Source organism: Pleurodeles waltl, chromosome 3_1 (genome assembly GCF_031143425.1).
Source record: "Pleurodeles waltl isolate 20211129_DDA chromosome 3_1, aPleWal1.hap1.20221129, whole genome shotgun sequence".
Lineage (NCBI taxonomy): Eukaryota > Metazoa > Chordata > Amphibia > Caudata > Salamandridae > Pleurodeles > Pleurodeles waltl.
In genome coordinates this window covers 1,583,175,904-1,583,199,524 of record NC_090440.1, presented here as the reverse complement: position 1 = coordinate 1,583,199,524, position 23,621 = coordinate 1,583,175,904, and the positions used below count along the sequence as shown (strand labels likewise).

The 23,621-nt window shown below is 43.1% G+C and overlaps 1 protein-coding gene across 2 annotated transcripts in view; it reads right to left on the bottom strand.

Moving 5' to 3' along the window:
- STAM2 (signal transducing adaptor molecule 2) overlaps nt 1-23,621 on the bottom strand; it is a 310,306-nt gene that overhangs the window by 109,309 nt on the left and 177,376 nt on the right. For both annotated transcript variants that reach the window (XM_069225179.1, XM_069225180.1), the window contains exons 9-10: nt 2,851-2,945; nt 2,595-2,682 (exon numbers count right to left, since the gene is read on the bottom strand). In XM_069225179.1, coding sequence (XP_069081280.1) covers nt 2,595-2,682; nt 2,851-2,945 — 183 coding nt within the window. The remainder of the gene's footprint in view (nt 1-2,594; nt 2,683-2,850; nt 2,946-23,621) is intronic.

Genomic DNA, 23,621 nt, shown 5'->3' with positions numbered 1-23,621 from the left:
GTGAAGGGGTTGAGTGACTTGTGAGTCACTGTTTGGTTGGCGGGGTTTTGGGACCCTGAAATTTTCCCCGGTTTCTAGGGAATTGTCCCCCTCTGTATTGGCCCCGAAAGCCTCCCCTTTGGTACTGTCCCTGGTAGGTAGACGGTGTTGTTTGTGAGGTACTAGCTTGTGTGGTTTGACCTCGAAACCCCCCTCTGAAGGTTGTTTTGCGAAACGTGCCAAAAGTGCCTCTGCCCTGCGGGGAATAGAGTGCGCCCATGGCCTTAGCTGTGTCAGTATCTTTTTTCAATTTCTCAATTGCCGTGTCCACTTCGGGTCCAAACAATTATTGTTCATTGAACGGCATATTGAGCACTGCCTGTTGTATCTCAGGTTTGATGCCGGATGTGCGCAACCATGCGTGCCTCCTTATGGTTACCTCGGTATTTATTGTTCTTGCAGCTGTATCCGCTGCATCCATAGAGGAGCGTATCTGGTTGTTGGAGATATTTTGTCCCTCCTCAACCACTTGTTTTGCCCGTTTCTGGAATTCTTTGGGTAGATGCTCGATGAGATGCTGCATCTCGTCCCAATGGGCTCTGTCATATCGCGCTAGGAGCGCCTGCGAGTTAGCGATGCGCCACTGGTTTGCAGCTTGTACTGCGACCCTTTTCCCAGCTGCGTCAAATTTGCGGCTCTCCTTGTCTGGAGGTGGTGCGTCGCCTGATGTGTGCGAGTTGGCTCTTTTACGAGCTGCTCCTACGACAACTGAATCTGGTGGCAGTTGTGATGTGATAAAAGCAGGGTCTGTGGGCGGTGCTTTATATTTCTTCTCCACCCTTGGAGTTATTGCTCTGCTTTTGACAGGTTCTTTAAAGATCTGTTTAGCGTGCCTTAGCATTCCCGGGAGCATAGGAAGGCTTTGATAATTGCTGTGGGTGGAGGAGAGGGTGTTGAAAAGGAAGTCATCCTCGACAGGCTCTGAGTGTAACGACACGTTATGGAACTCTGCTGCCCTAGCTACCACCTGTGCATACGCTGTACTGTCTTCAGGTGGTGAGGGCTTAGTAGGGTACGACTCAGGGCTATTGTCTGATACTGGGGTGTCATAGAGATCCCACGCATCCTGGTCATCTTGGCTCATAGTGGTATAAGCTGGTGAATGTGACGGAGTCTGTGCCGGTGATGTATGAGTTACCGGTGGTGGAGAGGGTGGTGGAGTCACCTTCTTTACCACTTTTGCTTGTGGTGTCTTTTCTTGTGGTTGGAATTCGAGTTTCCTTTTCCTCCTGATTGGGGGAAGAGTGCTGATCTTCCCTGTACCACTTTGTATGAAGATCCGCCTTTGGGTGTGGTCTACATCTGTGGTTTGTAAATCTTCCTTAAACCTGTGTTTGCGCATTTGGGAGGACAGTGATTGTTCCTCTGAGTACGAACCGACTGTTGGTTCGGTTGCTGGTCGTTTAGGCACCAAAACCGTGTCTTTTGTTGATTTCGGCTCCGATGAGATTTTTCTCTTTTTCGGTGCCGCTGTCTCTGTGCCGAGCAGCCTCGGTGGTGCTGTCTTGGTGTCGACCCTTTTCTGCAGCACTTTCTCGGTCCCGAGATTGCTGCGTGCCTGTGTCTCGACCCGAGTCGGACGACCTCAGCACCAGTTCTCCTTTTTTCGGTGCCGATGGACGGTCACCTACTTTATGGGTTGTGCCATGGCCTGTCGGCAGTGGCGTCCCCTGGGCTTTGTCTGTTTTACCGTGTGGTGCTTGCTTCGACGTCTTACTCACGGTTTCTTCGACGTCGAATTCTTCAGAGTCCGATTCATGGATGGAGAAGGCTTCTTCTTCTTCTCCCTGTTCCTCGAACCCTCGATGTCCTGTCGGCGTGGACGCCATCTGCAACCGTCTGGCTCTTCGGTCACGGAGCGTTTTTCTCGACCGAAACGCTCGACAGGCCTCACACGTTTCTTCCTTGTGCTCGGGTGAAAGGCACAAGTTACAGACCAAATGTTGGTCTGTGTAGGGATATTTACTGTGGCATTTAGGACAGAATCGGAACGGGGTCCGTTCCATCAGTGTCGATGTTGCACGCGGTCGGGCCGACCAGGCCCTGACGGGGGATCGAAATCACCCCGAAGGGCTTCCGGAGCTCTTCAGGATTCGGTGTCGATTCTAATCTAACCCGATACCGAACGAAACAATACCGACGTAGTTTTCCGAAGTTATAACTATCTTTCCGTCCCGAAACACGGAGCGAAAAGGAACACGTCCGAACCCGATGGCGGAAAAAAAAAAATCTAAGATGGAGTCGACGCCCATGCGCAATGGAAACAAAGGAGGAGGAGTCCCTCGGTCTCGTGACTCGAAAATACTTCTTCGAAGAAAAAAAACTTGTAACACTCCGACCCAACACCAGACGGCGGACTATGCACAGCATGTGTATCTGCAGCTACACATGCTACCGAACACATGTTTTCATAAAATCAGGATTTTATTTAAAGAAGAAAATTCATTATATCACAGCAAATGAAGAAGCAAGGGAAAAATAAACACAAATTATTCTGCTCAAATAGAAGCATAAGCAAAATGTTCCAGCATGTTATATAGAAAATCACGACATACCTTCTAAATCAAGAAGTTCGGTCATATCTGGCTTTGGATCTTTTGGATCTATACTTTGAAGCAACTGTAATGCTTTATCCATTTTGTCCTACAGAAGCAAAAGTGGAGTATCCCATTAAAAAAGTTAGAAGTTCTATTGACATAGGTAAACAAATGCAAGTGTTTAGTAATACTCCAATCTATAAATGTTTCCAAATTCTTTAATAAATGCATATTGTAAATCTATTCAGGAAAATTATATATATTTCATACATACCTCATCTATGAACACTGGTGCAGGTTCTATTTGCCTGCTATCCTCCGATATTTCTTCAGCAATACTACTTTTTTCAGAAGCTGCAACAGGGGACGCTGAAAAAAGCAAGCATACTGTTTCATGTATGCAGTTAAACTACCCTTTACCCATCCAACTACTAGTTAAATCTATACCAATGATTAGATCAAAAACGCACCAATCACAGAGATGTACCATTCAGAAACACTTCTTAAAAAGCAAAGACTGGAATTTCACAATTTTTCCAAAGAAACATTCCACAGTTCTCAGGACCATGTGCATGTATCCAGTAAGAGCAATTAAAACACTGTCTTTAGATAGTTGGTCACCCTCCTGCTCTTTTATGATGTAGTGGAGGACTAGCTCATTACTCAAGGACCACCTCCTTTATAAGAGGCAAACAAAATAGGTACAGAGAAAAGGATGGGAAAGTGAAAGTAAAAAATGGTAACAGATCGCCAACACCTTGCTGTCTTCTTTCTGAACTCCAATGGTGCATATATACGTAATCATTTAAATAAATACTGCCAAATATCTAATGTTACATGTGACATAATAAAGGCAAACAATGTGGAGTTGTGTAGCATTAACATTTTACATTTTCTGTGATAATGTTAGCAAGGGCCAGAAAGCCTTGAATTTCAACTATATAGCTTTTTATATGTAATTGACTCAGGGCCTGATTTAGATGTTGGCGCTAACAGTCCCACCGCTGGTTATCCATCAGAAAACCCGTCTACCGCCTTGGTGGTCCGCCCACCCTATTAAGATGTTGGCGGGACCATAGGTGAAACACCGCCCAAGTACTGCCGGCTCCATCAATCTCCAGCCGCCGCAACAGTGGCAATGGGAATAGGGGCTGGCGGCGGGACTCCAGCTACCTTTACCGCTGGGCCGATCTGGATGTGTCTTACCGCCAAGCCAACTGTGGCAGTCTGACCTCCACATTTGAGTTGGCGGATTGGAGGGGGAAGGGACACAAAATCTACCTTTTTCCACATTTCCGGTTCCGTTTTGGACAGGACATCACCTGCCGTTGCAGCTGCCACTGGACTATAGAGAACATACGACCCAGACATCGCAGGACTCAAAGGTAGGGACACCACATGCACTGTGTACACGTTGTGTGGGCACTGCACATGAGCATGGGACCTCTGTGGAGATGTACAGGACAGGTATTTTTTTATTTATTTTTTAATAACTCAGACATGTATATTTCGGGACACATTTATGCCAGCGAATGATGGGGACACACCGACACAAAACATGTATCGCACACATACACAACTGCTACTGTGGTGTCAGTATTCATTGCTGAAGGAATGCTGGCATCACAATAACTAAGGCCTCACTGTCACTATGTCTATGTGTGCATACTGCAAGTGAATCTGTACCTGTGGTATTGTGTGTCCAGGTGTGTATGTGTAAACATAAGGGAAACATTAAGCAGGGGGATACATTAAAATATTCGGAATGCACAATGACACCCTTAATCTGGGGGTTATATGGGCATTACCCTCTGTATTGTGGTCTACAGACTGGTAGCCCCTAGTAAGGTGGAACAGTATTTTTGGTTACTTTAGTTAAGTAGAATATATTTTTGAGGATAAACTGCAACATCACATCAGGCATTTAGTTAAGTATGCCTGAGCCACACATGGTTAGATGTACTGATGAACAAATAAATAAATTATTTGAGAACCCATCGTTGGTAAGTGAAGACAGAATACAACCGGTGGATACAAATTTGGATGAAACTGAGAAATTGAAACAATTAAAGAAGAAACATATTAGAACAAATCTTCATGCCAAAGTCCTGCCGGAACATTTAAAGAACAATACAATTCCTGTTGCACTACAAGTAAAACATATACCTGTGATATTTATCACAGATAAAAACTACCTACTTCAATTTAGTGGAGTAGGCACAAAATGCTCAAGGGATTGGGTGGCACTTTCAATTGAAACAGCACTTAAGACTAGCTAACAAGAACTTCAAGAGATTGAGATCTTAGAAAAATAAATTACCAAGGATGTTACTATACAAAATGGCAAAACAATATTAGTGGAGGTAGAGAAAACAAATCAAGGGATTCAGGACCATTACGGTCAACAACAAAAAATCTACCCAGGTGGCCAGGGATATAAAAGATTACCATATAGAAAAGACATATCCCTATCTGAAAGCTGATTTTTATCTATACAACAGACCAGACCAACAATATCCTGGAAGGTGACGTAGTCGGTAAATAACATTTTCAAAAACCTTATCTGTTTCAAGCCAACGGGACCCTGAGACACCAGGACCTGCCTTCTCCCACCCAGAAAACCAACCTTTTTCAGAGGCAGCAGATGGGGGAGAGGCAGGGGAAGGAGGGCCCTGGACAGGAGGATAGGGAATTCCACACATGGAGAAGGGCATACTACTGATAACGTCTAATATGAAGATGGTTCCCATTTATAATCTGTCTAGGCACCAGTCATCCAAACCTGAACTATCGGTCCTGAATAAAGGCTCATCATTTGTCCCACAAAGACGCCTTGATCCTATTTCCACAAAGACTGAGGTACTTCAGTTCCTGAGAAAGCTTAGGCTGAAAACGTTCTTTGCTAACAAGGAAAGCTCACGGGGAGTGAATACCAGTGGGCCGAAAACGAAATCTAATTTCTGCCTTCCAATCTCAATGATGCCAACATAGCTAGGGGTCTTTGAGAATACAATTCTCAGAGAAATAGATCATTTGAATTCCAAGAAATTATTCTGAGACAGAATTGTTCAAGACAAGAACAAACAGCCTTACAAAACTTAGCAAATAATGATTCCCTGACAATAAAACCAGCGGACAAAGGAGCTAGACACAGAGATGTACGAACAAGAGATTATGAGACAGTTTAACTCCACACATTACCGTCCCATCCTTGAAGACCCTTCAAAGGAAATAATCCATGTATTCAAACAATTAACAATACAGGAACTAGATGAGGAAAGGATATGTACCAAAGAATATAAATTTTTGAACAAATATGACAAAAGAACACCAGTAATATACATATTGCCGAAAATACCCAAAAGAATAAATGACCTGCCCGGGTGACCAATTATATCAGCATGTGGGTCTTTTTTAGAACCACTAGCCCAGTGTGCTGATGCATTTCTCAAAACATACATAAAACACAGCCATATGTAAGGGATTCTATGGATGTTATCAATATGTGGAGGGACGACCATTCAATCAATTGACAGACTTATTAGTTACGCTTGACATAGAAGCATTTTACAATAATATCACTCAGGAGGAAGCAATTGCTGTCCTCAAAGAGCCTTTGAAGAGTAAACCCAGGCACACAAGGAACCCACCGAACTGATGATAGATCTAGCTAGTCTTTGCCTCAAGAAAAAGTAATTTGTGTTTAAAAATGCCCTCTATTTACAAATTGAGGGCGTAGCAACGGGCTGTTACTTCACCCCACAATTCGAAAATGTATTTATGTCCTTCTTTGAGGATAAATGGATATATAGCACAGATAATATATATCTGCAGAACATAAAAGAATGGTATGGATACTTGGACAATATCTTCTTGGTATGAACAGGATCAGAGACAGAATTGAGGGAGTTCCATGACAGGTGTGGAGTACGATGGTTAAACCAGAGATTTACACTATCCTTTAGTGCAGAAAAGATTGATTTTCTAGATACATATGTGCAGACAAGTCTTTACACAAAACCAATGGATCGTAATAAACTTCTACACTTCACCAACAGATATCCCACGTCCCTCAAAGAAAAGCTCTCGTTTGGATCATTTCTGTGAATTAGAAGAAATTGCACAAATAAAAAGAAAGATTTTGATAATACCAAAGTTTTAAATAATAAGACTTATTTCCAGAGTGTACCCCAAAAATGTATCTAAGCATGCACTCAAAAGGGCTTGGTTCACAGCAAGGGAAACAATGCTAAAACGTAAAAAGAAATCAGACAAAACACCCTAGACTTGTGTCCTCATAATATATCATTAAAAACCATGGGGCAACCATCTTGGATTTAGGAATTCAATTTCCTATGTTTGCCTTTAAAAAGGGCAAAAACATTAAACAGTTGGTGAAAACAGGGAGACCAATCAGCAAACCAAGCAACCTTCCTTCAATCTTGGGTCTACCACCTGTGGTAGGACACTACAGATGTCAAAGCTGCATGTTCATGGCAGACATAAAAATTATTACCATAAATGGTACTACGCATAATCAAATTAAATTCTTGAATTGTAAAACAAAAAATGTAGTATACTGCATCAAATGTCCTTGAGATCTGAAGTATACAGGCCTGAGGACAGCCTGGAAATTAGGAATGTTGCAACATTGATCACAAACTAGGTGTAGTACAAAGGGAGCACCCTTGGTTGAGCACTTTAAGGAAATGAAGCGTACACAAAATGACATCAGTTGGTCAGTTCTATTTGTTGTTGATACAAATCAACAAAATTTGGTCTTGATCTGTAAAAGAATGGAGGCTGTATTAACAGAGAAATTTCAGACTGCTTGAAAGGGACTGAATGAGATGGATGAGATTTGGACATTATTTTAATATCCAGTGGCTACCCAATCGAAAAGAGGCCAATTTAAGAGAGGGACAGTTGCAATATGTGGTCAAACATGGACTACAGTACGTTGTATTGTACAAACTTTGTGATTAACAGGATCACCATCTCTGGGATATTAAAATTGTTCATATTTTGTATGATCATACTATTAGCGATGGTGATGTGCAACATAAGAAACATCTATCGCATGTTACCTCCAGTGGACTCTTCTATATTATGTATATGACATAATTCAGATCATTGTCTGAAACTATGCTGGAGATATAAATGTGGTGATAATCTTTCTAGAGTATTGCTGAGCAAGCACAGGGGAATCACTTATTATGTTTTGAAGTTCACTAGTACATACTGATAAATCATGTGATTAGCCATATAGCCTCCCTTGGGTGTCTAATATTATTTCCTATGGACCAATGATAAGCACGCCTTCCTCATATCCAACCTATTGGTAATTAGATTTGTGCTGAGATGATGGAGCGCTCTCTTATGAACAGATGCTACTGGCACTTTATGCATTGGTTAACTCTATCCTGCCTTTTTTTGGCCGTTACACATAGTCAGCATACAGCTAACCTTCTTTTATGATGGGCACAGGGGATTGATTAGATGGGGCAGTTGTTAGTCATTTTGCCTATATGAACCATCATGGATGGAGGAGCCTTGAGTACATGGCACAGGATCATGGGTTAACTATTTGACTGCACTAAACTTCAATATGGCCGCCACACTTCTGGATCCAGAGGTTAGTGACCTCTTCTTTCTTTATTGCTGCAAGCATGCTACTACCCCTTTAATATTTTAGCAGGGAAGCAACTTGGGCGCCCACATAGGCTTTATGCTGGAAAGCATGGAGGAATCTTCCTCTCTCTCCTCCTGAACAGCTGCATCGGAACGTATCCACCGCTATGGGTGGCGCATATACATGCTACAATTAAGACTGCCCTGCCGGGTCCACGAGGTATGAGATAGGAACTGGGACTTGAAGGGTCCTTGTCCCTCCTTTTCATGATTGACGTTTCCTTTCTCATTTACCTAGACTGGTAAAAGGTGAAAGAGAGAAAACTTCATAAATACTTGATAGGACCCTGATTGAGCTCCGGTGAGTCTCCTATTGGAAGCGTTTATTTTAGGTGCTCTGGTCTAGCCTGTAGCGATTTGTTTATTCAAGGGGATGCTCAGCAAGAGTGATTTAGGAATAACATGATTAGTACTATGAGATATTAGTGGGTAAGTAGTTTGTGGATCTCCCTTTGGCAGTAATATCTCTAGGCACTCACTTGGTAGTGATTATATAATGCCTGCTGCATGAAAACTGCATGATATTTTTAACTATCAGAGACCACAATTTTGGAATAATTAACATTTAGGGTGGTGTGGTGGATAATACTAACATAGTGCACGGACTACAGATATGCATGACGAGGCCTAAATAGGCATGTGAATAGTCACAACAGCACTATTTGGACTGATTAAGAGATGTGTCCTCCAACACTATGTGGTGGCTCAGCTCAGTTTTCTTTACGCATACTTTTTGTTATAGATATTACTGAGGTATGTACATTTGTGAAGTTTTTAATAGGTTTGATGAACTTTCCTAGTCTTCCGGTGTCCTGATGAGGCCAAAATGGTAATGGCTGAAACGCGTCGAAAATCTTTGAAAGGAGTCTAAAAAAAGTAACACAATTTAGCTTGAATAGTGATAACCAGGTGGAATAGGAGGCCATTGAGATCAGAAACCGTGGCAGAGGTTGGACTACCTTGGGTGGACTTGATGTGGTCGAAACCACCTTGCTCTGAACTTTGGGGAAGGCATAAGGAATCCCAGAAAGAACGGCTTGTGTGATTCTTTCATTGTGTATCTATTTATGGTTGTGTTAAGTAGATTTGTCGAAATAATGTTTGACATATTAGTCAAAAGAAGTTAAACGGTACAACTTTCGATTGTGGGGAAGAAGTTGATTTTTTGGAATTGTTTTGAAATGAATTAATATGACTAATAAATGCATAATCAGTGATAATTAAGGGTGTCATTGTGCATTCAAAATATTTTAAATTCCTCCCCCCCCCCCCGGATTAATTTTCCCTTATGTTTAGGTATTATTTGCCAAGAATCTGGGGGCAATATGGCCATTACCTGCTATATTGTGGTCTACAGTTGTGTTTTTGAGTCTGTACATGTATGTGTGGGGTTGGATTGGTTGGTCCAGGTGGAGGGAAGCTGGAGTGGGTGCTATGGTTGTGTCTGAATGTGTGCCACGTGCATGTGGGTCTGATGTATGTTGAGTGTTTTGGGTTGTGCATTGTGTTACTGTGTGCAACATTCAGGTGTGTGCAATTTCTGTGTGGTGGTCGCTTTTGTTTGCATGTGTTGTTTGTAGATGGGTGTGCCATTTTTTTGGCGGTTGTGTTATGTGTATGTGTGTGTAGTATCAATGGTCTCGGTATGCTGTGTCATGTATGTATGGCACTGTGTTTTTCTGCATGTATATGTTGTGGTGGAATGGCAATGGATAAAAGTGTATGTGTTGTGTAGGTGGACACATATGACAAAGGTACAGTGTGTGCGTTGCTAACCTCTATGCGATAGCCATTGTACAATGACAATGGCTTCTGCGATGGTCTCCCTCTGTCAGCAATCAGAACACATTAACTTGACAGTGTTTTCGAGTCGGCCACTGGGACGAAGTGGTGGACTCAAAAAACACCGTCCCCAATCGGGTCATGTATAGGCCTCAAAAAATCTACTTTCCCGTTTGCAATGGTGAGTCATATTTTATCTGGTTGAGCTATATTCAAGACCTACTTGCCCCTTCTGGCGAGTTGACAAACAACAGGTGTTCCGTTCAGTCAAAAAATGAAGGAGTAATAAAGACACCTTTAAATCTTGCTATCCTTTCACATTTGCTCTGTGTTCAGAGTTGGAGGTCAAAAGTTAGTTTGATGTATTACAATTACTTTTCCTTCTGACTGCAGAGATCCAGAAATGTGTAAGGTGAACTGTCTGACCTGCTGTACAGAGTGTAAAATGAAAGGTTGGAGTGCCAGTTTTTCCCGTGCTCAATGTGCCACTGGAATCATGCTATTCCAGGCTGAAGAGGCCATAATAAAGGTGAACCAATCCCATTCTGCTTGTATTCCAGTTCAGGGAGTACCTGGTTTGGCAGCTTGGGCTGGACCGTTTCCACAGGAGCAGGGTCAATACTGATTTACACGTGGCTGCAAAACTATAGTCAAAGCTGGTCCTGTTGGTGATCTGAGGGTTTTCCAGTTATGGAACGTCTTCAGTGATGATGTTGTGTCCCTCAGATTGCACTGTAGTTGTTGCAGCAAGGCTGATACCGTGATTCCGTTTTTTATGCTTTTAGAGGGTGGAGGTGCTGGTGCACTACACGGACTATCCTTTTTTTCCTCTGCTCTCAATGTTTTCATCACATCAAATATGTTTAAAGCAGTTACATTATCCAAAGTTTTGAAGTACAAGAAATGTGATTAATATTTACTAAAATGTGTGTGAAATACACACATACTAAACATTACAGTATACATAATGGACATTGGTCGGCCACTAATCAAATTGCATCATAATACATTTCTTTCACAATGCGCTTTACATTTCCAATGATAATTAAAAACCTTAATTTCCCTACTATAATGATCATAATTGAGGACGAGGACTGTGTTTATATTAAGAACAATTTAAAACAATGCACTCTCTTGTAGCAATAACTCACTAAAATATTAAAACCCACATTCATATTGACAACCACCAATGTAATACAGACTAATTCTACCTAAGAGGACATCTGCAACTTCATTAAGGTGGTGTGTAAACTGCAAGAGACCTCAAATATTTACAATCAGCGCCTAAACAGAATATTTAACAGAGGGGATGCATGCAGATTTCATCAAAGACAAAGCTTCAATAATAGTCCACTACTGATGCACACCTAAAAATAAGACAAGTTCAATTCAATTATTTTTTTTCAAAAATAACACAAACGAGCGTTGTCGTGCCTGGTTCACTAGCATCTAGTAATAATGGCAACAGTAACATTACATAGTGGAATGTCAAGAAAAACTATTTAAATCGTATTTCACATTCAGCCTACTAAATAAAAGGTTCAACTAACCAACTATTCTTTCATGTAAGGTATTGAATAACCATTTGATTTGTTACCGTGACTTGTTCTTGTGGGATTGTAACAAACGGCCCTAAAGTACAAGTTAAGAGGCGTCAGATTGGATCCAGAGATTTTTTCTTCGAGCAATACCCTTGTTCGTCGTTAGGTGGTGTCGGTCGACTCCACAGGCATCGTTGCGTCGTCGTCGCCGTGATGACATTGGGAGTAGTACATAGAAGCGGCCTAAGCGCAGTGAGGTCAGTTTCTTTTCACAACTTTCCATGCCAAAGTGCAGAGCCGCGAGGAACACTTAAATTGGTGCGCCAGAGCTAAGGCCCTGTATGGGGAAGCTCTGTCCCTAGAAATCAGTTCACAAACGGGGAAGATGGGTGGGCGGTAAGGAATCTGCAACTAGAATATGTCTCTACCAGATATATCGTTACCGGAGGTAAGTAACTTGTACATCAGATAGAGATTATTAGTTGCAGATTCCTTACCTTAGAATAGATACCCAAGCAGTGCCATCTTCGGAGGTGGGCTAGGAACCAAGATCATACTAGAAAATCCTGCAGGACTGAACTACCGAAGTAGCCGTCCCTACGGACCTGACTGTTCAAGCAGTAATGGTTAGTAAACGTGTGCAAGGATGTCCACATAGCTACCTGGCAGATATCCAGGACAGGAACTCTGCATGCTAACGCAGTGGAAGCAGCAGTTGCTCTGGTGGAATGATCGTTCAAGCCCTCATGGGGTTGCTTCTTTGCCAAAGCGTAGCTGTCAACATCAGGGCAGTGCGCGCTCTACGGGCGACAAAAATGCAAAAACCCAGTCTTCATGCAAGAGCATAATTCATGCATTGTGTTTATATGCAGTTTGTTAACCTTTTGCATTACAGAGTTTTACCTTGAAACCACTATTAATGATGTTTGCAAATAATGTTCATTTGCAAGGTATTGCTACAGGCTAACAGAGTGTATCAGGGTGTGGTCCCTTTCTAGGACCTTCTAGAAGCTTTCCCTGCAGCATGACTGGGTATAGTTTGTGGGCTGGGCCAGATTCTATATAAGGGAGCCAGCCCAGCTCCACGTGCTCACTATTCAGAGGTCCCGGTGCAGAGCAGCAACATTTCTCTGAGCTCCTGTTCCGGAGGCCTACCTTGACGATCCAAGGCCTACCCCGCATTCTCTTGGTGATCCTTGAGCAGAGTGGTAAGACGGAGGTCGGGCTGGGCCTCCGACCCCGTTCTAAAAGACTAGAGTTTTGGGGCCTACTCGTGAAACTTTTAGAGTATGCGAATCATTGTTCTGATGCAAGACTCGGTGTTCAGATCGGCAAAGGCTTGCGCGATCATTTCATGGCATTTGCATATTCTTGTTTGAATCGTCAGTGTGCCCGATTCATTTCCCGCATTTAAACCTTGGTGTTCAGATCTCTGACAGAGTGCGCGATCATTTCATGGCATTTGCATATACTTGTTGGAATCAGCAGTGTGCGCAATTCATTTCCCGCATTTAAACCTTGATGTTCAGATCGCTAACAGAGTGCACAAGCATTTCATGGCATTTGCATATTCCTGTTTGGATCGGCAGTGTGTGCGATTCATTTCCCACATGTAAAACTTGGTGTTCAGACCGCTAACAGTGTGCACGATCATTTCATGGCAATCAAAACTTTGATGTGTAGTTTTTCTTGAAGTGCACACATTTATCCAAGGCCGATTTGATTTTCTGCAAAGATGCTAAATTCTAGATGTTACATTCTTTGTGCATATTAAGTCCCTAGTATAATTCCCATAGTTTTCCATGGAATGTTTCAGATTGCTTTTTGTCCTCATGTAAAGATGCAATGTTTGTTCTGAAACAGTATTCTAGAAGGTTCTTGTATTTCTAGACTGTATGTGATATTTCATGAAAAGCTCATATGAAACATTGCATTAATCATTCTTGATTTATTCCAGGTACCCAGAGTTCCTTGAGGTCTAGTTAAAGTCACTTCTTAGATTACCCATGGTTATAGTAAGACAATGCTTAGGACCATAGTCTAGTGAAAGTCAATGTGATTATATTATGATATTGTGTTGTTTAACCTTTTGCTTCCAACGGGTCTCCTTCCCAGCGGTTCCCTTCCTAATCCCCTTTTCCCCACTTGGACCTTCTTAGGCTCTGTGATATTTCTATTATAGTTTTGGAGCTGTCTTGTGGTGGGCATGTTGGGAGCGTGCACAGGCCCCGAGGATCTGGTCTCACTGACAGAATAGTGAGCCCACAAATGTATTATCCTCCTGGTTTGTGTGTGTTCTCAACATGGCCACATTGGACGAGCTAGTCAAGGTTATCACGCAGCTCCAAGCTGAGGTAATGTCATCAAAGGATTTAGCAGCCAGCTTAGCAGAGAGAGTGAGTCAGTTGCAGGAAAGGGTAGAAAAGAAGGAACAAAGTCCTTTGGGTGTGTCTTGTCCTGGTCCTACTTCTCAAGCCTCTGGAGGTTATTTCTCCTACAAACATTTTTTTGTCACTGTTCCCCCAGCTATTCCCTTAGCTCCTCCAGAACGTTTTTCAGGGGATCCCCTGAAAGCGCAATCCTTCTTGGTTCAAGTGGAATTACATTTTACCTGCCGACCAAACACTTTCCCTGATGCCCAATCCAGAGTGGCTTTCTTGCTATCTTACCTGACTGGAGACGCAGCCACCTGGGCAATCCCTCTTGTGCGTAAAGACAGTCCCCTGCTTTACAATTGGAGAAATTTTGTTCACGAGTTAGAACGAATGTTTGATCGAAGAACAGGGACATTGTCAGCAGATCGTGAACAATTAGACTTGCGACAAGGTAACCATAATCTAGTTTCTTACTTAGCGAATTTTAATCGGCTGGTAGCCAAGACATCCTGGCCAGAAGAAAAGCAAGCAGCCTTGTTTTACAAAGGACTCAAGGACGAGTTAAATGACATTCTTGCTCAGATAGACCCACAGCCTACAGACTGTCGAGAGCTAATAAATCTTGTTTTGAGGCTGGATCATCGTCTAGCAGAACAAAGGGGAACACGCAAAAAGACTGAGAAATATTCCTGGCGTGTTCACGATCATAGGGAATCAAGAACCCAGAAAGAGAGAACTCCAGAACCTATGGAAATCAGAACTATCAGGAGACCTTTGACCAAAGATGAAAAGGACCTATGTAGAAAGAATGGACAATGTCTTTGTTGTGGATGCAAGGGTCAATTCATCAAAGATTGTCCAATCAAACCAAAGAGCAAACAAGGTCCTGTCCAGAAACTTGCAGCCAATGTACAAGTCGAGCCGGAAAACTAAATCACCCAAGATGTAAAGAAGGGTTGATCTTGGGTGTCACTGTGGACCCTTCAAAGTCTAGATATCTCAAGCTGGGCATAAAAGTTCAAGTAAAGAAAAAAAACTATTTCAAGAAGGCCCTTGTAGATTCTGGGGCTACCGGGAACTTTGTTGATGCCCAATTCGTTCGCGCATGGGGGATCCCATGCACCAAGAAGAAGACTCCAGAGATAATAGAAGCAGTAGATGGAAAACTCTTGACTGGAGGCCCAGTAATTCTTCAGACTGTCCCCTTGTCGGTGATCTGTGATGGGGGAAAATCAAAGAACCGAACATGAAGAGAAGCTCACCTTTGACGTGATCCATGCTCCTTAGTATGGAATTATTCTTGGCTTACCATGGTTAACTCATCACAATCCGGAGATTAACTGGGCAGAACAGAAAGTCGTGTTCTCTTCCGCCCTATGTAATAAAAAATGCCTCCAGATGTCTCAAGTCGCCAAAAATTGCAACTCTCACATAGCCACTGCAGCGGAGAAAGAAGTAAAGTTGCCCAGGCAGTATTCGTCCTATGGAGATGTATTCGATGAAAGAGCAGCAGAAACCTTGCCTCCTCATAGACTTTATGACTGCCAAATTGATCTAACTCCAGGTGCGATACTCCCTAGCTGTCATGTATATGCCTTGTCAGAACATGAAAATCAACACTTACGAAAGTACCTTGATCAATTCTTAAAGAATGGCTTCATCCACCCTTCCAAGTCTCCTGCTGCCTCTCTTTTGTTTTTTGTCCCTAAAGCGAATGGGGATCTTCAAACCTGTATTGACTATAGGGGTTTGAACAAGGTCACAATCAAGAACAAATACCCCTTGCCTCTGATTCCTGTCTTGTTGGATCAAGTGAAAAAAGCTAAAATTTACACTAAGCTCGATCTACAAGGTGCTTACCATTTAGTCAGAATGAGGGTAAGCGAAGAATGGAAAACAGCGTTCAAGACAAGATATGGTCTCTTTGAATACACATTCATGCCTTTTGGCCTGTGCAATGCTCCAGCAGCATTTCAATTTTTCGTGAATGACGTTCTTAGCGAGTATCTCAACATATTTGCAATAGTCTATATTGATGACATTTTAATCTATTCAGACAATGAAACCGAACATGTACATCATGTCAAAATAATTTTCACAGCTCTCCGAAAGCATCATTTATATTGCAAACTAACCGAATGTGAGTTTCATGTTACCACAGTTGAGTTTTTAGGGGTTATCCTTACCCCTCAAGGTATGGTCATGGCAGAAAAGAAAGTACACGCCGTATCTGATTGGCTCACTCCAAAGACTGTTCGAGATGTACAATGTTTCCTGGGGTTTCAAACTTTTATCGCAGGTTTCTAAACCATTTCTCTCAAACAGTAGCGCCAATCAGCAAGTTATTGAGAAAGCAAGAAAAATTAGTTTGGTCTCCAGAAGCTGACCAAGCCTTTTCAACTTTGAAAGAAGCTTTTTCCACTGCCCCAGTCTTGACTCACCCTGATGTGGATCGTCCATTCATAGTTGAAGCTGATGCCTCAGATGTGGCAATTGGTGCAGCCCTGTCACAACAAAGTAAAGACACTGGCCAACTACATCCTGTAGCCTACATGTCTTGAAAGCTGAATGAAGCCGAACAGAACTATGTCATTGCCGAAAAAGAGCTTCTGGCGATCCGTGACGCCTTTAAAGAATGGAGACATCATTTGTTGGGCGCCAAGTACACTATCACAGTATATACTGATCATGGCAATCTCCAGTTTATGAGTTCAGCTAGACTTTTGACTCCTTGGCAATTACGCTGGATGCTATTTTTTGCAGAATTCGATTTTGTGGTAACTTTTCATCCTGGCAAAGACAATCGCAAAGCAGATGCATTGTCCCGCCAAGAGTCTACCACGTTGCCTACAATCCAGCCTTCCAGAGCTATCATTGCTCCAGACAAAGTATGCATCATAAAAACCGAACACTTCTTTGAAGACATTCGTAATTCTTTCACCATTGAGAAGTGGGAGGCATGGGCTCAAGCAGATCCTAAAAGATCAATCAAGCAAGGACTACCTTTCCATGATGCTCATTTGTTCGTGCCCACTACCAAGGTTCACAAGTTAGCATTTCATTGGTTGCATGTTATACCTACGGCAGGTCACCCAGTTACTCCTACAACTCTTTAATTAATCCAACGCTACTTTTGGTGGCCTACTCTGATAAAAGACGTCAAAACAATGGTAAACAACTGCGAAGTCTGTGCTCGCATCAAGACAAGTCATTCAAAACTGAAAGGTTTGTTGCACCCACTCCCAACTCCACGTCGACCTTAGGAACACATCTCTTTAGACTTCATTACAGGTCTACCAGTGGTCCAACAGCACTCAGTAATCCTTGTGGTGGTAGATAGTCTCACAAAATATGGCCATTTCATTGCCTGTAAGAAATTGCCCACCTCCAGTGAACTGGCAACCATCCTACTTAATAGAGTGGTCCGTTATCACGGGCTGCCAAAGATGATTCTCTCCGATTGAGGATCGTAATTTGCCTCCAACTTCTGGAAAACGTGGTGCAACACTTCAAGTCACATCCACAGTATCTACCAGCCATCAAACAGATGGCCAAACGGAGAGACTGAATCAGACATTGAAGCCATATCTGCGTGCATACTCTGAGAAAGCACTTCATTCCTGGACATCAATGCTCTGGTTAGCTGAGTTAGCCTACAATAACTCGTTTCACACCTCCACTGGTTTCTTAATGAATGGTATTTGAAAGCCGTAAGTTTTGCTGGTAAGCCGCAATCGCCGCCAGGTGCAGTTATAAGGAAGCGCGTGCTAAATGTGACTTTTGTAATTGTTACAAGTAATATTCTATCTGTTGTACAGTAGTTGCACAAGAGTCTATGTGGTGGGATATATAGTAGAGTACATAATTTCCCGCTCAGTTGCGTAACAAGCACTTGATGGACATCTTCACTCGCTTCGAATGTGCATACCTTCTGGAGACAATTTCAAGTACCCAAACTCTATGGCTCAAGGGTCCAGATTGCCAAGTTGAATTGTTTGGGGTTTGGAGGCCAGACCCTGCACTTGCTGTGAGTGAGAAGGTTTGGTATGTTGGGGAGACTCCCATGAGAAACTAGGGACAACTCTAAGAGCATCATGAACCAGGGTTGTAGCGACCAGGTGGGAGCTACTAGAATCATCTTGAGAGATATCAAAGTTCCCTGACAAGATATGGAATGAGTGGAGGAGTAGGAACATCTATTCAGATATCTCTGACTAATTCATTGAAACAGCATTGCCTAAGGACTGTGAATGGTGGTACCTGGAGGTAAAAGTTTGGCATTTAGCGTTTTCTATGGTGGCATACTGATCCATGTCCAGTGTCCCCTACCGCTGGAAGTAGCGGTGGAGGACTCAGAGGGTGCAGTTCCAGCTCGTGGATTTGTTACTGCAATCTGCTTACCAGGTGCATCACTGAATTGTCCACTCCCGGGAGATATGCCAGCAAGAGGTGAATATGATGCAGGATAGCCAAGTGCCAAATGTCCTGTGCCAGCTGAGACAACCGTATTGAGTGTGTTCCTCTTTGTTTTTTTAATGTGATACATTGCTGTCATGGTGTCTATTGGGAGAAGAACAGCCTTCTCTGCTGTATGGGAAGGAAGGCTTTTAGAGCCACCTGAATCACTAAGAGCTCCAGATGTGTAGCATTTGCTGATGACCAGTCCAAGAACCCTCAACTCATGTCATCCATATGTGCAGCACACCATATGAGCAATGCATCTGTGGTGATAATCACTTAAGGGATCAGGTCTGCCCTTGAGGAGATTCTTTGTGCCCCACCATTGCAATGATTTACAGAACCTGGGTGGAATCAACACTAATTCCTCTTAACTGTCCCCGCTTCTGACCACTGAAATGTGAGACACTAATGTAAGGGTCACATGTGGAGTCTGGCATGAGTAACTATTGCTATACAGGAGGCCATGATGCCCAGAACACGCATTACTGTTCTGACTGGCAGGCGACAATGTGGCTGAAAAAAGAGACAGCTGGTTCTGAAGATTGAGAACCCTCTGGGCACTGAAGTATGCTGTGGCTGAAATGGAACTGAAGATTGCTCCCAGTTAGGGCTGTAATTGGAGAGTGTGATTTGGTGGCATTTATTGTGAACCACAATTTGTGTAACAGATTCATGTGGCCCTTGAATCCTGTAGGTACCTCTGTCTCATTGAACTCTTGATCAGCCAATCGTCGAGATATAGGGAAGGCATAATTGTTGTATCTTTTGAGATGGGCTGTCACCACTGCTGGGCATTTGGTAAACACTCTTGGGGCGGTCATGAACGGAAACGACAGACCTTAGAATGGGTAATGTCATGCACTTACTACAAATCTGAGGTACATGCGATGCTCTGGGTGAATCAGTAAATGAAAAAAGGCATCCTTTAGGTCAAGAGCCACCATGAAATTGCCTTCCTGCAGCAGTGGTATTACATTGTGTAGTGTCACCATGTGAAAGTGTTCTAACAGAAGGTAACAACTGAGGGCATAGGTCCAGTATCAGCCTGAGCGTCCTGTTTTTTTTTTTTGACTGTCTGGAACAGGCTCTATGGCACCTTTTACTAAATGCGGTTCTTCCTCCTCGTTGTAAAAAATGAATATGCTGAGGGTCTGTCTGTGTGGAGAAATGTTCAGAGGGATAGAAGGAAGCTCTAAGCAATACCCGTGGCAGATAATTGGTAGTAGCCACTGGTCTGAGGTTATCTCTGGCCACAGATGGTGAAATTGCTGCAGTCTTCTAATGACAGGTATAGTGTGTCCAGATGAATATGTGGTAAGTCACTGTCTGGAGGAGGAGTCTCCCTTCCCAGGAGTTTCCCTACCTCTGCCCCTGTGGTTACCCCACCCTGAAGCCTCCCCCGTAGTAATGTTTACCCCCTTGCTGATGATATGTTTGCTGCTCCTTTTGATATGTCTGGGTGTCAGGTAGTGGTTGTGGAGACTCCTCTGCCCTGACATCTACAGAAGGGATGCTGAAATGGTGCAGTGGACTACAGTGCCCCCATGGATTTCACAGTCTCTGTATCAGTGTTTTTTTTTTTTTTTTTAATTGGGACCCTATCTTCGGCCCGAAGAGATGTTCCCATGAAATGGGACGTTAAGTCGGTGCTGCTGCAATTCATGTTTGAACCCAGAGATGCATAGCCAGGCATGCCTACAAAGGTTGATTGAGAAGATTATCCCTCTTGCTGCAGTGTCAGTGCTGTCCAGGGTGCAGTGTATAGTTGCATTTGGAATTTGCCTACCTTCAGTAACTACTATCCTCTTTTTTTGTATTCCTCTGGGAGATGCTGTAGCAACTCTTCCATGTCATCCCAAGTGGCCCTGTTTTAGCGTGACTGCAAACCAACAGAGTTGACTGTTCACCAATGATTAGCAAGGCCCATTGTGACTTGGTTTCCTGCTGCTTCTATGGTTTTCTTTCTTTAGTAGGAAGAGGTGTACCTCCAGTACTCTGTGAGGCTGCCCTCTTCCTTGCAATTGTTACAACCAGGGAGTCAGCTGTTGTGTGTCTCCTGATATAAAGTAGGTCAGTAGAGGAAGGCATGTGTTTCCATTCAATGCATGGTGTTAGTACCCTGGATTTGACAGGGCCTTAAAATCTCTGTTCAGACTTTCTGCATTGACCCCATCATGGGAAATTATTGAATGGAGCTCTGTCTCTACGAAATAGCCGGTTTCTTCTTCCGTAGTATCTGCTAGAATGAAAATGTCACTTACCCAGTGTACATCTGTTCGTGGCATCAGTCGCAGTAGATTCGCATGTTCTGCAATAGCTCGCCATCTGGTGTTGGGCCGGAGTGTTACAAGTTGTTTTTCTTCGAAGAAGTCTTTCGAGTCACGGGACCGAGTGACTCCTCCTTTTGTTTCCATTGCGCATGGGCGTCGACTCCATCTTCGATTGTTTTTCCCCGCAGAGGGTGAGGTAGGAGTTGAATTGTAGTAATAGTGCCCATGCAATGGAGTGACTAAGTATGCACCTATTTAAGGTTGAGATGATACATATATAAATAATTGAAGGTAACTTCCAAACTGCTACAGGCTCCCGGGGAGGCGGGTGGGCACATGCGAATCTACTGCGACTGATGCCACGAACAGATGTACACTGGGTAAGTGACATTTTCAGTTCGATGGCATCTGTCGCTGTAGATACGCATGTTCTGCAATAGACTAGTAAGCAGTTATTTCCCCAAAAGCGGTGGATCAGCCTGTAGGAGTGGAAGTAGTCTGAAATAATGTCCTTAATACAGCTTGACCTACTGTGGCTTGTTGTGCGGATAACACGTCTACACAGTAGTGCTTGGTGAATGTGTGAGGCGTAGACCATGTGGCTGCCTTACATATTTCTTGCATTGGGATGTTTCCTAGAAAGGCCATGGTAGCACCTTTCTTTCTGGTTGAGTGTGCCCTTGGTGTAATGGGCAGCTGTCGTTTAGCTTTAAGGTAGCAGATTTGGATGCATTTAACTATCCATCTGGCTATACCTTGTTTTGAAATTGGGTTTCCTGCGTGAGGTTTTTGAAATGCAATAAAGAGTTGTTTAGTCTTTCTGATGTTTTTTGTTCTGTCAATGTAATACATTAATGCTCTTTTGACATCTAATGTATGTAGTGCCCTTTCAGCTACGGTATCTGGCTGTGGAAAGAACACTGGAAGTTCCACTGTTTGATTTAGATGGAACGGTGAAATAACCTTTGGCAAAAATTTAGGATTGGTCCTTAGGACGACTTTATTTTTGTGTAGTTGTATAAAAGGTTCCTGTATAGTAAACGCCTGAATCTCGCTTACTCTTCTCAGGGAAGTAATGGCGATGAGAAATGCCACCTTCCAGGTTAGGAACTGTATGTCGCAGGAGTGCATGGGTTCAAAAGGTGGACCCATAAGTCTAGTTAGGACAACATTTAGGTTCCATGAAGGAACAGGTGGTGTTCTTGGTGGTATAATTCTCCTAAGGCCCTCCATGAATGCTTTAATGACTGGTATTTTATATAGGGAAGTTGAATAGGTAGTTTGCAGGTATGCAGATATTGCTGCAAGGTGTATTTTAATGGAAGAGAAAGCCAGGTTAGATTTCTGTAAGTGAAGCAAGTAACCCACTACATGTTCTGGAGTTGTGTGTAATGGTTGTATTTGATTAATATGGCAGTAGCAAACAAACCTCTTCCATTTACTTGCATAGCAGTGCCTGGTGGATGGCCTTCTTGCTTGTTTTATGACTTCCATACATTCTTGGGTAAGTTGTAAGTGCCCGAATTCTAGGATTTCAGGAGCCAGATTGCTAGATTCAGCGATGCTGGATCTGGGTGTCTGATCTTTTGGTTGTGCTGTGTCAACAGATCTGGCCTGTTGGGCAATTTGATGCAGGGTACCACTGATAGGTCTAGCAGCGTTGTGTACCAGGGTTGCCTTGCCCAAGTTGGTGCTATCAATATGAGTTTGAGTTTGCTTTGACTGAGTTTGTTTACCAGGTAAGGAAGGAGAGGGAGAGGAGGAAAAGCGTAAGCAAATATCCCTGACCAGTTCATCCATAGGGCATTGCCTTGGGATTGTTTGTGTGGGTACCTGGATGCGAAGTTTTGGCATTTTGCGTTCTCCCTTGTCGCAAACAAGTCTATCTGAGGTGTTCCCCAGAGTTTGAAATAAGTGTTCAGAATTTGGGGGTGAATTTCCCATTCGTGGACCTGTTGGTGATCTCGAGAGAGATTGTCTGCGAGTTGATTTTGTATCCCTGGTATAAACTGTGCAACTAGGCGAATTTGGTTGTGAATTGCCCAATGCCAAATTTTTTGTGCTAGCAGGCTTAACTGCGTGGAGTGCGTCCCTCCCTGCTTGTTTAGATAATACATTGTTGTCATGTTGTCTGTTTTGACGAGAATGTATTTGTGAACTATCATTGGTTGGAAAGCTTTTAGTGCTTGAAAAACTGCTAGCAGTTCTAGGTGATTGATATGCAGTTTTGTTTGATGTACGTTCCATTGTCCTTGTATGCTGTGTTGATTGAGGTGTGCTCCCCACCCTGTCATGGAAGCATCTGTTGTTATTACGTATTGTGGCACTGGGTCTTGGAAAGGCCGCCCCTTGTTTAAATTTATGTTGTTCCACCATAGAAGCGAGAGGTAAGTTTGGCGGTCTATTAACACCAGATCTAGAGGGTGACCCTGTGCTTGAGACCACTGTGATGCTAGGCATTGTTGTAAGGGCCTCATGTGCAGTCTTGCGTTTGGGACAATGGCTATGCATGATGACATCATGCCTAGGAGTTGTAATACCATCTTTGCCTGTATCTTTTGTGTTGGATACATGCGTTGTATGATGGTGTTGAAATTTTGAATTCTTTGTGGACTTGGAGTGGCTACTCCCTTTGATGTGTCTATTATGGCTCCCAGGTATTGTTGTACCTTGCGTGGTAGAATTTTGGATTTTGTGAAATTGACGGTGAACCCGAGTTTGAAGAGGGTTTGTATGATCTGATTTGTGTGATTTGAGCACTGTATGAACGAATGGGCCTTGATTAGCCAGTCGTCCAAATATGGGAACACATGTATTTGCTGCCTTCTTATGTGTGCAGCGACTACCGCTAGACATTTGGTAAAGACTCTTGGTGCGGTTGTTAATCCGAAAGGCAGTACCTTGAATTGGTAATGTATTCCTTTG